General features: G+C 61.3%; 2 protein-coding genes across 2 annotated transcripts; one reads left to right on the top strand and one right to left on the bottom strand.

Annotated features, from left to right (window-relative positions):
- Positions 1-1,604: 1,604 nt before the first annotated feature.
- Positions 1,605-5,312, bottom strand: DAD1 (defender against cell death 1). The gene is made up of 3 exons (XM_067563493.1): positions 5,034-5,312; positions 2,385-2,531; positions 1,605-1,797 (listed from the first exon to the last, which is right to left on the bottom strand). The coding sequence occupies exons 1-2, from the start codon at positions 5,263-5,265 to the stop codon at positions 2,401-2,403; spliced, it is 363 nt and encodes a 120-aa protein (XP_067419594.1). The 5' UTR covers positions 5,266-5,312; the 3' UTR covers positions 1,605-1,797; positions 2,385-2,400.
- A 1,422-nt stretch (positions 5,313-6,734) lies between these two features.
- Positions 6,735-10,689, top strand: ABHD4 (abhydrolase domain containing 4, N-acyl phospholipase B). Its single transcript, XM_067563492.1, is given in 8 exon segments — positions 6,735-6,860; positions 7,838-7,926; positions 8,329-8,704; positions 9,268-9,389; positions 9,392-9,421; positions 9,632-9,743; positions 10,118-10,304; positions 10,468-10,689. Coding segments are annotated over 8 exon segments (1,029 nt in total). The 5' UTR covers positions 6,735-6,837; the 3' UTR covers positions 10,558-10,689.
- The last annotated feature ends 1,947 nt before the right edge of the window (positions 10,690-12,636 follow it).

The raw sequence follows: 12,636 nt of genomic DNA, 5'->3' as shown, positions 1-12,636 counted from the left end.
CCCAGACTGAACCTTAACGTGCTTGACCCGTAGCTCCTTTGTTTGGCAGCTCCGTGGAGAGGCCAGCACAGAACTTTGAACTGGGGTCTTGGTCCCAGTCACGTTCCTTGCCGCCCCCAAGCAGAGACCCCGTCGCCCCCCAGCCAGCGCACTGGGAAGAGGACACCATCCCGTCCTGACAAAGCTCTGCACCACAGAAGAAGTGCTACTACGGGGGGGAAATGTGCCAACATGGGGCTTGAAGAGCGAGGTGAGCTCCACCCCAGAGTCAGGGAATCGGTAAATGGGAAGAAAGGACAACCCGGGCTGATTGAAGGAGCTTGGCTTGATGGGGATAAACCGGCCCTGAATACGTTTAGTCTGGAAAGGAGGTTTCCAGCCACCCAAGGAGTGAGGGTCTGGAGCCACCTCCCAGAAGGAGGAGTGGGGACAAACCCCCTACCTGGTTTTGAGACAGAGCTCGATAAGTTTATGAATGGGATTTCATGACAGGGCTGCCTGCAATAGCAGGGTCAGGACTCCATGACCCCGCAGGTCCCTTCCAGCCCTCTCTCCTCAGCGACGAGATTTGTTGCTGATTAATGGAGATCAGATTCAGTGGAGTCCGCTACATGCTTTGGGATCACCGGTCTGGGGAAGCCCTAATACCCTACTCTACACCCCAACTGTCCCATACCCATGGCCCCCAGGCAGAGCTTCTCCCTTCTGCCCAGCCCAGTGAGAAATCAGACCTCAGAGGAAACATCCTTGTTCTTCCCAGCAGCCTTAGGCCTCCATAAGACAGTGAGTGGGGCAGGATGAATCTCTACACCAGGAGTTCAAGTCCAGCCCCAGCCTGACACTGACTGAAATGAATTCCCTGGCTGGCTGTTTGGTGGATCTCAGCCAATCAGCACAGGTACATGTGTCCAGTGCAGAAGCCATCCTCGCCCGTGGCAGTGCAATGCTCAAACTCCCCATTATCAGAGTTGAACCCGCTGCCCCAGAGGGCACAGGGGGGAAGCACAGTAGGGGGCTTCCTTCCTTGAGACATAGCTTGCCCCAGGCAGGCATGGGAGGGTTCAGTAGGTGAATCTGTCCCCTGGGAGTCAGCGCTAACCCTGCAGAGACGGGGTTCAGTCTGCAGGGCAGGGTGCGTGTGGAATGGGGGCACAGAGCCTTCCCCACCTGCAGCCACTCTGGGGATACAGAGGCCTGGGGGAGAAAGCATGCCCACAAACTGTCAGAAGGGGCATTTGCCTGGAAGATCCTAAAATAGAGACGACCCCCCCCTTTCTCCCCCACAAAGCGCCGTCTCAGACCAAACTTTCCACAGCTCCCCCCTGCAGCTGCTTTGCGGCTAGGGGCCGTCGGCCACGGAGCGATGGTTTCCATGTGATAAGGGACAGGATGTGAGGGGTGGGCATGGGCTTTGGGTCTCCATGGCAACCTGTTTCCTGCTCCCCCCCTGAAACTGGGTCATGCAGAGAAATGACTACTGGGTAGAGGAGGGTGGGGCTGAGGGAGTCTCCCTGGCATTGGGGGGTGTCTGTGCGCTGGGGATCCTGCCCCAGAAGAGATCCAAGGAGCCCTCCCATCCATCACGGAAGTGGCAGACACAGAACCCCAAAACAGCGGGGGTTTATTGGGGGAGGGATTACAGGGGGTGGGGAGAAGAGGCTGGCACTTTCTCAGGAGGTCTCATCAGTTTGCACTCTCCATAGCCCTTCCCAGTGAGGGACAGAACCCGAGTCCACGGAGGGCTGGCACACTGTCCCCTGGGCCGGGCATCAGCAGAGCACGAGAGGTAGTCAGGACCTGCAGGGAGACAGAGGGGGCACAAGGGAATCTGGAGTCACTGCAGGGGAACGTGGGGGGATCCTCCAAATTCCACAGTTCACCCTCCCCCCCAGCTCTCCCATGACCCTCACCCTCCAGAAACACCATGACCCTGGTCTCCCAGCAAGGTTCCACAGCCCCCGTCTCCTCACATTTCTTCCCACCCAGAGCCCTGCTCCAAACTCCAACCTTCCTCCACTGCCCCCAGATTCCAGCCCCATGTTCTCCGCAGGTCTATACAGATCTCCAGGACTACAACCCCCAAACTCCATCCGTTCCAGCTCCAGCCTCCAACTGCACCCCTGACCCTCTCCCTCCTCTAGGGCCCACGCTCCTGTCAGAGCCAGCGACAGAACCCAGCACAGGGGAGGTCTCAGAGTCAGGACTCCTGGGTCCTCTCTGAGCTTGGGAGGTGAGTGGGGCTCAGTGGATTACAGCAGAGGGGCCACGGGTCAGGAATTGTGGGTTCTATTCCCAGCTCTCTTCCACCACACAGAAGTTTAAACTGCTCTGGCAAACAAACAGCCCCCCCCATGTGCTTCCTTTGCCCCACCCCGGAGCTGTACCGAAGGGTCCCCCGGCTCAGCCCACGAAGTTGATGACAACGAGGTGCAGGATGGTGCTGGCGAAGAGGAAGTCGGCAAAGGCCCGTTCCGGCGAGATGCTCTGGAAGTCGCCTTTGTTCTGTGGATTGATCTGGATCCTCAGGCAAACTAGGGAACGGGAGGAGACAGTAGATTGCACCAGAAGGCCGTGTCTGGGGTGCAGGGTGGGGAAGCAGATCAAGGATGAGCCCTTGACTCTCCTGGCTGGAGCTGCTCATGGGGGGGGGGGGGGGGGGGATAAGCCCCAGCAGGAAAGAGGCCACATTCAGGCAGTGTTGGGGGTAGGATTTGGTTGCCACTGGGGCTCAGCCCCCAGGAGGACGCTTTGATGAAGGGGCTCAGACGTGGGGATGCCACAGGGGTTACTGTGGGAAGTGGTTGGGATGGGATGGGGTTGCTGGCTGCTTTGGGACCGGCTGCCATTGGTACTCACCACGCAGAATGAAACTGCGCAAGGAGGTGAACCAGCTTAGGGAAGCAGTTGAAGATGAAGGGGCCCAGAGAATGCAGGGGGAGAATGCAGTTGCCAAAGGGGGGATACTATGGGAAAGGGTTGCCATACAGGGGGTGACGCTTTGGGGGATCACCCAAGCCAACAAAGGTTTCAGTCAACACCTACCTTGCAACTCTGGGTGCCTGAAATGCTATGTCTCACAGCCCTGATGCCAACAACCAGCCTACCAGCACGAGTCTCCCGCTGGCTTCCACCGCCCGGTTACTCTCTGATGGGGGGGACCTTGGCAACCGAGTTCTCCAAAAACATTTGTCAGCAGAGCTTAGCCTCTGCGACTGTAACGCTCACACCAGTTTATTAAGTTTGCTGCTTCTTTCAAGAAGCAGGACTGAGCAGCCTGTTAGCTTAGCGGGGGGTTAACATACCCTCCGCTTCCATACACAGCTCGAAGCTGCTGCTTCGCTTTGTTTGCCAAGATGTAAACGTGCTTTCATTGTCTTCTGCCACTCGTGAACCCGGGCAGACAGGTAAATGCACTGCAGAGGCAAAGACTGTATGCAGCCTCATTGTTGCTGTGTTGGGCCCAGGATATTAGAGACGCAAGGTGGGTGAGGGAATATCTTTTATTGGACTAATTTCTGTTAGCTAGAGAGACAAACTTCTGAGCTTACAGGGAGCTCTTCTTCAGGCCTGGGAAAGAGCTCTGTGCAGCCTCAAAAGCTTGTCTCCGCTGCAGACAGAAGCTGGTCCAATCAAAGAAACTGCTTCACGTACCTTGACTCTCAGACAAAGTTCGTCCCGTGCTAAAATGAAGTTTTAGTCACTACAAAGTGTGCTTTGTTTGATTTGTAACCATCCCTGCCTCTTTCACTGACTTGTAATCACCGAAACCCTGGTCCTTGGTCAATAACCTTCTTTTTTTGTTTGATTACAAAACCATCCTCGCGATGCCCAGTAAACTGAGGTGCAGATCTTCAGCCAAACTACCTGGCTGGCATGTGCTCTGTCTGTTGGAAGGCAGTGAACTTCATAACGTCTGTGAGGGTCCAGTGAGAGGGACCGGACACTGCAGGGCAGACAGTCTGGGGGAGATTCGGGGCTGGAAGGGAGGTTGGTGTCACCCTGCGAGGAGGAAGCTGGCTGGCTGCAGTCATGGTGAGGCCATTATGGCTGCTGGCGTCAGGCCTCGGAGCCAAAACTGCACAGCAGAGGCACCCAAGATTACAGGGCAGGAGTGACCCAACCCCCTACTCGTCTGGGGGAAACTCAATAACATCATAGGGGGTTACTACAGATGGTGTTGCCATAGGAAGACTACTATGGGATGGGGTTGCCGGGGGGGGAGGGTCACTCTGGGATGGAGTGGCCATAGGGGAAATGGGGTTGCCAAGGAGAGTTTACCCCTGGATGGCACTGCTAGTGAGAGAGATAATGGGGTTGCCATAGGGGTTACTCCAAGGTAGGGTTGCCCTAAACACAGATGCCATCGGGAGATGGGGGGCCATGGGGAGATCACCTCAGGATGGGGTTCCTAGAGGATGGTGTTGCCATGGAGGGGGATGAGATTACAACGAGGGGGATGGAGTTGCCCTGGACAAGTAAGTTTACTATGGGATAGCACTGCCCTGGGCAGGAGGGGGTTACTCTAGGATGGCATTGCCATGGGGGTTGCTATGGGGGGGATGGTGTTGCTGTGGGATGGTGCCGCCCAAGGGTGATGGGGTGATGGGGTTGCCAAGAGGTGGGAGGAGAAGGGGGCTACTATGGGATAGCGTCCCCATGGGGGGAAAAAAGAGGGGGTTACTATGGGATGGCATCCCCATGGGGGGCGGGGTTACCATGGGATGGCGTCGCCATGGGGGGCGGGAGGAAGGGGTTGCTATGGGGGGATGGCGTCGCCATGGGGGGAAGAAAGGGGGGTTACTATGGGATGGCGTCCCCATGGGGAGGTTAGGGGGGATGGCGTCGCCATGGGGAGGTTGCTATGGGGGGATGGCGTCGCCATGGGGAGGTTGCTATGGGGGGATGGCGTCGCCAGGGGGAGGTTGCTATGGGGGGATGGCGTCGCCATGGGGGGCGGGAGGAGGGGGTTACTATGGGATGGCGTCGCCATGGGGGGCGGGAGGAGGGGGTTACTATGGGATGGCGGCACTCACCGCCCAGGACGAAGCTGCCGACGGCGGAGATGAAGCCGCTGAGGAAGGAGTTGAAGGGGAAGGTGCCGACGCCCAGGCAGTAGCCGAACTGCAGCGCCCCGCTCAGCAGCACGTACAGCAAGTAGGCGTCCAGCACCTTGAGGCGGCTGGCGGTGCCGCTGCTGTACTCGGCCAGGAAGCGCCGCACCACGGATCCCACCGAGCCGCCGCCGGCCCCCGCCGCGCCCGACATGGCCCCGCCGCACCAATCCGGGCCCCACACGGAAGCTGAGGTGGACGGAAGCGTCGCAAGCACTTCCGGGGCACCGCTCACGCGCAGACGCGTGGAGCACTTCCGCGCGCATGTGTATTGCTGTGTGACCGCCATTGGGCGCTGGCTATGACGTTTCGTCTCCCAGGCATGCGCACTCTGGACCCGAACGGAAACGCAATTCACATGCGCCCTGGAGCCCTAGCAACAGGGAAGCCGCGAAAAGGCGCATGCGCCAACGTCCCCGTCCCCGATTATTCGTACGTGGTCCAATCGGAATCCCGCGCTAGGCTGTTGCTGGGTAGATTAGGAGGTTGAGAAAGGGGGGACGGGGACACAAGGCACCGAGTCCCCGGAATCAGGGTTCCGTGGACGTTTCGTTCCTATCTCGACCCCTGATAGCCCCGATATAATACCCCCTGCTGTGACCCCCACATATAGTACAGCTTGCACCCCTTCGGCCGTCCAGTGTAGCCCCTGTGCCCCCACTAAATCATCCCCACCTGTGCCCCCCATTATAACCCCTGTGCCCCCACTAAATCACCCCCACCTGTGCCCCCCATTATAACCCCTGTGCCCCCACTAAATCACCCCCCACCTGTGCCCCCCATTATAACCCCTGTGCCCCCACTAAATCACCCCCACCTGTGCCCCCCATTATAACCCCTGTGCCCCCACTAAATCATCCCTCACCTGTGCCCCCCATTATAACCCCTGTGCCCCCATTAAATCATCCCCCACCTGTGCCCCCTGTTATAACCCCCCCCTGTTATAACCCGCCCCCACTAAATCATATCCCACCTGTGCCCCCATTATAACCCGTGCCCCCACTAAATCATCCCCACCTGTGCCCCCATTATAACCCCTGTGCCCCCCCCACTTATTCTCCCATCTTAGCCCTCCCCTCTTATACCCCTTATCTCCCCCTCTTTCCTTGCACCCCATCTGTCCTCTCTATACCCCTTCTGCCCCCCGGTATAGATCATGTGTAGTGCAGTTACAGTCTCATCACCCCAATACTGTACCCAGCATGCACCCCCTATAGCCCAGCGCCCCGTTATAACCCCATGCCCATCCTGCATGCACAGCACAGTGCACCTCCTCATTCTGTCACCCCACTGTGCCCTCTTTAGTATATTCTTGGGTCTCTATGAGCACCTCAATATTACAGGCCTGCCTCAATAGATCAAATGCACACCCCATATAGCCACGTCCCCCCCCCCCTTATGGATGATGCACCCTAATATTAACAGGTGCGTATCATCCACCGGTGTCTCATGAACCCCCATGTTATTCTAACCCCGCCTTTATAGCCTGATAGCGCCTCTACATGGCTTTATACCCCCTTCCAGCCCCACCCCCTAGCAATGGGCGGAGCTAATCGCCCCCCGGTTATATAACCTAGGGCATGCGCCCTCCTGCTCCCATTCATAAATCCTAAACCCCGCCCCGCCGCCTTGCTGTCCCCGCCCCTCCTTTTTATACAAGCCCCGCCCCTTCCTCGCCCTGACCCTGATCAGCTGTTGTTGCGATGAGCTCAGCCGGGGGAAAGTTATGGAGGAGGATCTGGAAGAACAGTGAGTCCCATGGGGGTGCCTGTCCCTTTTGGGGGCGCATGCCTGGGTTTTGGGGGGCAGGGAGCCTATTCCCACGGCTGCTAGGATTTTGCAGCTCTGGGCGGTGCTGTGTGTTTGTGGGGGAGTGCCCCCTGCTTTCATGCCGGCGGGGGGTCCCCCTATTGTATGCACAGGGCTGGGGGCACCCCCTATTGCATGCACGGAGCTGCGGGAGCTGGAAGTGGGGGGTTAGAAGTGGTGTGGCTGGGGCGGGGCGTTGTTAGCGAGGGGGATGTCGCTGGCTAAGACAGGAGAGGAGATGTTGGGGGGGGTTATTGGTGGCTGCCATGGGGTGTTGGGGGGCAGGGTGGGGGGGCTCTTGCCGGACTGCACTGAGGAGGGAAAGGACAGGGAGCCCTTGGGGATGGGGGTTACCTGGGGCAGGAAGGGGGTTGGGGTGAAGGGGGTCACTACATTTCCAGGTGGCTTGGGGGTGCAAACGGCCAGGTGTCCCCCTGCCTTTGAGTCTGTCTGTGCCCTACGGGGTGGGGGGCACCCCTTGGGGTGCCTCCCACCCCAGCCGGGGGAGGCAGCGGGCACCAGCTCCCCTTGGGGGTGACTCAGCAATATTCCTGCCCCAGAGCTTCTTGAACCCGGCTAGGGGGCAGTGACTCCCCCCCAAAAGCCTCAGGCTGTGAGTGGAGGGGGATGGGGGGGGGCAGTGGGACCTGTGGTGGGGGGGAGCTGGGACCCCAGTGGGTGTTTGCCCCCCAGGACAATGAGGTACTCCTCAAGTTGCGTCCCTCTGTGTGTGGGGGGCACTGGGTGTCCCCTGGTTTAGCTGCAGGCCTCAAAGGGTTGCTAATGTATTTTATCTCTCCCCCCCCCCCATTTGCTCCCCTATATCTGTCTGTCTGCCCTCCCCTCCCCCTGACGTCTGTCTGGGTTGCTGTCTCTCTCCTCGCTTCTCTGTCTGTTCCCCACAAACTCCGGCTCAGGCCCCAGGGTTGGCTCAGTGGCTGGCTCCCCGCCTGGCGCCCCACATCCATGTCCCACCTGAAGAACGTGGAGGCCCGGATTCTGCAGTGTGAGTGTGGGGTGCAGGGGCCCCCCCCGCACCCTGAAATCGGTGGGGGTGCAGCCTGGGGTATATCCTTCGTGGGGGACCCCACGCCGACTTAAGGGGAGGTATTTCCTATAGGGGGATTGGGGGAGATTGTCAGCAGCTGAGTAGGGTGGCCATGGGAGCCCCCCTTGGTAGCCATGTGGGGGGCTGGGTGGGGAGGATCAGGACCTCTGTGAGGGGCTGGGGGGCCCAGGGAGTCAAGAACCCCCTATGTGTGTGCTAGGTGATCCGGGGGCTTGGGAAGGAGGCTGGGGGACCCGGGGGTGAAGTGGGGGACCCCAGGGGGGTAGCTGGATTAGGTCCGGGCGTGGGGGGCGGGGTCAGGGCCTGATGCCCCCCCCCCCCCTTTTCCCCACCCCGCAGGCCTGCAGAGCCGGTTCATGGGGCGCTACGTGACGCTGCCCGGCAAGGCGCGGGTCTGGACGGTCTCGCTGTGCCCGGAGCAGGGCGCGGGGCGCACCCCGCTGGTGCTGGTGCACGGTTTCGGGGGGGGCGTGGGGCTGTGGCTGCTCAACCTGGACCATCTGGGAGCCCGGCGGCCCCTCCACGCCTTCGACCTGCTGGGCTTCGGGCGCAGCTCCAGGCCCCCCTTCCCGCACGACCCCGCGGGCGCCGAGGACGCCTTCGTGGCCTCCATCGAGGCCTGGCGCTGCCAGATGGGGATCAGCAGCATGATCCTGCTGGGCCACAGCCTGGGGGGCTTCCTGGCCGCCTCCTACAGCCTGGCGTACCCTGAGAGGTGAGACAGACCCCCGTCCGTCCCCGGCCCCCGTCTGTCCATCCCCGGCCCCACACCCAGCCCGTTCTGCAGCCAGGTGTACCCCGAGAGGTGAGAGAGACCCCCGTTTGTCCCCGGTTCCCCCCCCCGTTCATCTCCAGCCCCCATCCATCTGTCTATCCCCTGCCCCCCACCCAGCCCATTCTGCAGCCTGACGCACCCCAAGAGGTGAGAGTGACCCACGCCCCCGGCCCCATCCCACCCTGCCTGGCCCCCATCCAGCCCCATCTCCCCGCTAGCCTGCCCCTGTCCTACAACCTATGGTGCCCAAGAGGGCGGAGACCCCCCGGGGTGAGGAGGTGTCAGAGGACAGAGTGAGGGGAGGGGGTAGAGTTAGGGGTTGGGTTTCCTCCTGTGAGGCAGGGTGTTATTGTTCAGGTCCCCCCCCCCCCCCCCGAGATGGGTCTGTGTCTGTCTGGGGGTGTCGCTGTCTGGGGGGCGTGGAGGAGTCCGTGCGCCCGTCCGCCGGGCGTCTCTCACCCTCTCTGTTGCTGCTTCCCCCTACCCCCTCCCCCCCGGCGCAGGGTGAAGCACCTCATCCTGGTGGACCCCTGGGGCTTCCCCGTGCGCCCCACCGATCCCAGCCAGATCCGGGCCCCCCCCACCTGGGTCAAGGCCATGGCCGCTGTGCTGGGCCGCTCCAACCCCTGGCGGTGCTGAGAGTCGCCGGCCCTTGGGGTGAGTCGCTGGGGAGGAAGGCGGGGGGCAGGAGAGCAGGGGAGAGGGTTTGGGGGTGTGAATTATTCTGGGTGGTAACTGGTGGCCCCGGGGTGGGACTGGGAGGGAACAGGAAGGTGAATCTCGGGGGCAGGGATCCCCACTCCACGGCCGGCCCCTCCCACGTAACGGGGTGTGCGTCTGTCTGTCTCTCCGCATCCGTCTGTACAGGCCCTGGCCTCGTCCAGCGCTTCCGGCCTGACTTCAAGCAGAAATTCGCGGAGTTCTTTGAGGACGACACCATCTCGGAGTACATCTACCACTGCAACGCCCAGACGCCCAGGTGAGGGGGGCCGGGGAGCCCTACCTCCCCCTCTTCCCCCGCCCCCCCCCCGGGGGTCACCCCAGTGCTCCCAGGCCTCCGGCAGGGAGTGGGACCCAGGCGTGGGAAGTTCCCAGAGACTGAGACAAGCAATTGGACCCAGGTGTCCGGGACGGCGCCCCCAGGGGCCCTGCGGTTCTTGCAGAAGCAGGGATGGGGAATGGGGACTCGGGGGGGGGGGGGGGGGGGATCGGGGTGGGAGGTGCAAACATGGGTAGGAACCCAGGTGTGTGTGTTGGGTGGGGCATGTCGGGAGGGAGACGCAGACTGGGCGAGGGACCCAGGCGTCCGGGCCGGGGGTGGGGGCCTTGCTCACCCCTGCCCTTGCGCCCCAGCGGGGAGACGGCGTTCAAGGCCATGACGCAGGCGCTGGGCTGGGCCCGCCGCCCCATGTTGGAGCGGATCCATCTCCTCCCGCGGGAGCTGCCCATCACCCTGATCTACGGGGCCGAGTCCTGGATCGACACGGGCACCGGGCGCCGGGTGCGGGAGCTGCGGCCCGGCAGCTACGTCCAGCACCTGGTACGAGGGGGCTGGGGCGGGGCCGTTCACCCGGGGGGGGGGGGGGACGGAGAAAGAGGACCCTGGGATGGAGGGGAAGGGAGTCCTGCCGGCCGTAGGGCAGGGTTGGGGGGGGGGCGGGGTCACAGACCTGTCTCCTGACACTGCCCTCCCACCCATCCAGGCCATCGCCGGTGCCTCCCACCACGTCTACGCCGACCAGCCCGCCGCCTTCAACGTGGCTGTGGAGGAAATCTGCGACTCTGTGGACTGACGGATCGAGGGGACGCCCCCACCCCACGGGGCCCCCAATGTGGGGGGCCCAGAGACACCCTCCCCTGCCCCCGGTGGGGGTGCGGTCTTGGCCCCCAGTGGGGCAATGCATCCGGATTTGTGTTGATGGGAGGGTTTTATCCAAGCCGATTGCCCCCCCGTCTCTTCTCACTCTCCTAGGGTGCGCTCTCTTCCCATGCTCGGAGGGGACCAGCCCCAGCGGGGAGGGAAGGACTGGCTGGCTCTAGGGGGCAGGGAATGGGACCTGGGGGCTGTTCCCTTCTAGAGGTGCCGGATCCCATCTGGCCCCAGGGGAGACGGGGAAATAGTTTACCCCCCCCCATCTGAATCTCCCTCTGTTTTATGACCCTACTCATGTGCCTTAGGACGCTGCAGCCACCTCTGGGGCGCGAGGACCCCCGGCGTCTGTCTAATGGTGCCAAGTCTGGGGACGGGGCTCCCCGGGCTCCTGTCCCCGTGGTGCTTTGTACAGAAACCGCCCCTCTGTGGAGCCACTTTTCTACCTTAATAAAGAAAACGGCACTGGAAAATCTCTTGTGTGATGCACTGGGGGGGGGGGGTCTCCCCACACAGTCAAAGCTCTGACCCCGGGGGCTATTACATTATGGGGCTCATCTTTCAGTCTGTTCAGACCCCCAGTGGGGAGCGGAGGCAGGCCAGGATAAACAGCCCCTGCACCCCACCCCAGAGTCAGCTGCATCTCCGCACTAGGGTGAATTTTGGTGGGGCGGTGGGACTTTGTGCTGCTTTTTCAAGTGCCTCCCTTTTAAGACCCTTCTGTCACAGCCCCTCCCTGCACCCAGGAGCCCTGGGGGACCCCCGCATGGGGTCAATCCCCCCACCTTCTTGCTGCCCCAGTAGTATCTGTGGGGCTGGGGTGCCTGGTCTCCACTAGGAAGATCCTGAAGCACGAGATGATGGGGGCCGGTCCCTGGGCGCCGACGCCAGCCGTGGGGTGGGACGGGCTCCCCTGAGCCATTTCCCCATGAGTTAGAGCTGAGGCCGTCTCCCGGCTATTCCCACCGCGATTAACTAGGGGAGCAGAGAGGGGGTGGCCCTGGGGGGGACCCTAGCAGAGGGGGCACCCCAAGGGGCCAGAGAGCGGGGAGTGGCCGGATCTCCCAGCAGGTGCAGATGGCTGCAGCCGCGTTGTCGCCAATGAGCCGGTGGCAGACGGATGCCTGCTGGGGATGGGGTGCTACGGTCCACTCATGATCTGGGCCAGCTGGGGAAGGAGGCACCCGAAAAGGCCGCTGGGCGGGGCTGGGTGAATAATGTATTTTTTCCCCGCTTTGGGGCCTGAACTGAAAAATCCTGGGGCGGGCGGCAGGGAAGTGGCTTGGTTGGAACCAAAACCAAATGTTTTTTTGTTGTCGTCGCTGTGTTGAAAACCTCCCGTTTAATTTCCAGTGGAGGGAAACGTTTTGACTTGAAATTATTCCTTTGCCCCTCGAGTTTCTCCTTTTCCTTTGACCCTTTCCAGCGCCTTTCGCCTTCGTTTCTGGGCCTGGCCCAACGTGCGATGGAAAGGCCGTTTTGAAGCGGAACGCCACGTTTCCTTCCGAAATGTTTGGATGCTCTCAATTTTCCCTGCCAATTAGTGAAAACGGTTACTGGGGGAAAAAAATCTTGCCGGGTTTTACGGCTGTGATGGACTCGTGATGTGAGAAGGGTGGATTCTCTCCCTGCTCAGACACCGACTCTTGCTCAGACCGAATCTAACCCATCTGAGCAGTGCATCCCCTCACTCTAGGGTGAGTTTCCCATCATCCCCAGGGACGTGCCCGCCCTCTGCGGTCCCCCTTAGCCGTGGCCTGGAGATGCCAGCGGGCCCCAAACATTTGCTCCTCTCATTCATCCTGAACCGCCCCCAACGAAGGTCCCTGGACGGTTTGATGCCGTCTTTGTTCAGAAGCAGCAGCCATGGCAGAAGAGATCTGAGGAGGAGGAGATCTCTGACCCCTGCCGTCCGGGAGGGCCTCCTACGGGAGCCAGCCCGGCCTGGGACGGAGCCTGCCACCTCTCTGGTCCTCATTGCAGAAGAAGTCTCTCCAGGGCG

The sequence above is a fragment of the Emydura macquarii genome, unplaced genomic scaffold (assembly GCF_026122565.2).
Source record: "Emydura macquarii macquarii isolate MOO-44397 ecotype Brisbane River unplaced genomic scaffold, CSIRO-AGI_Emac_v2 contig_2506, whole genome shotgun sequence".
Classification (NCBI taxonomy): domain Eukaryota; kingdom Metazoa; phylum Chordata; order Testudines; family Chelidae; genus Emydura; species Emydura macquarii.
This window is presented reverse-complemented; position numbering and strand designations above follow the sequence as displayed.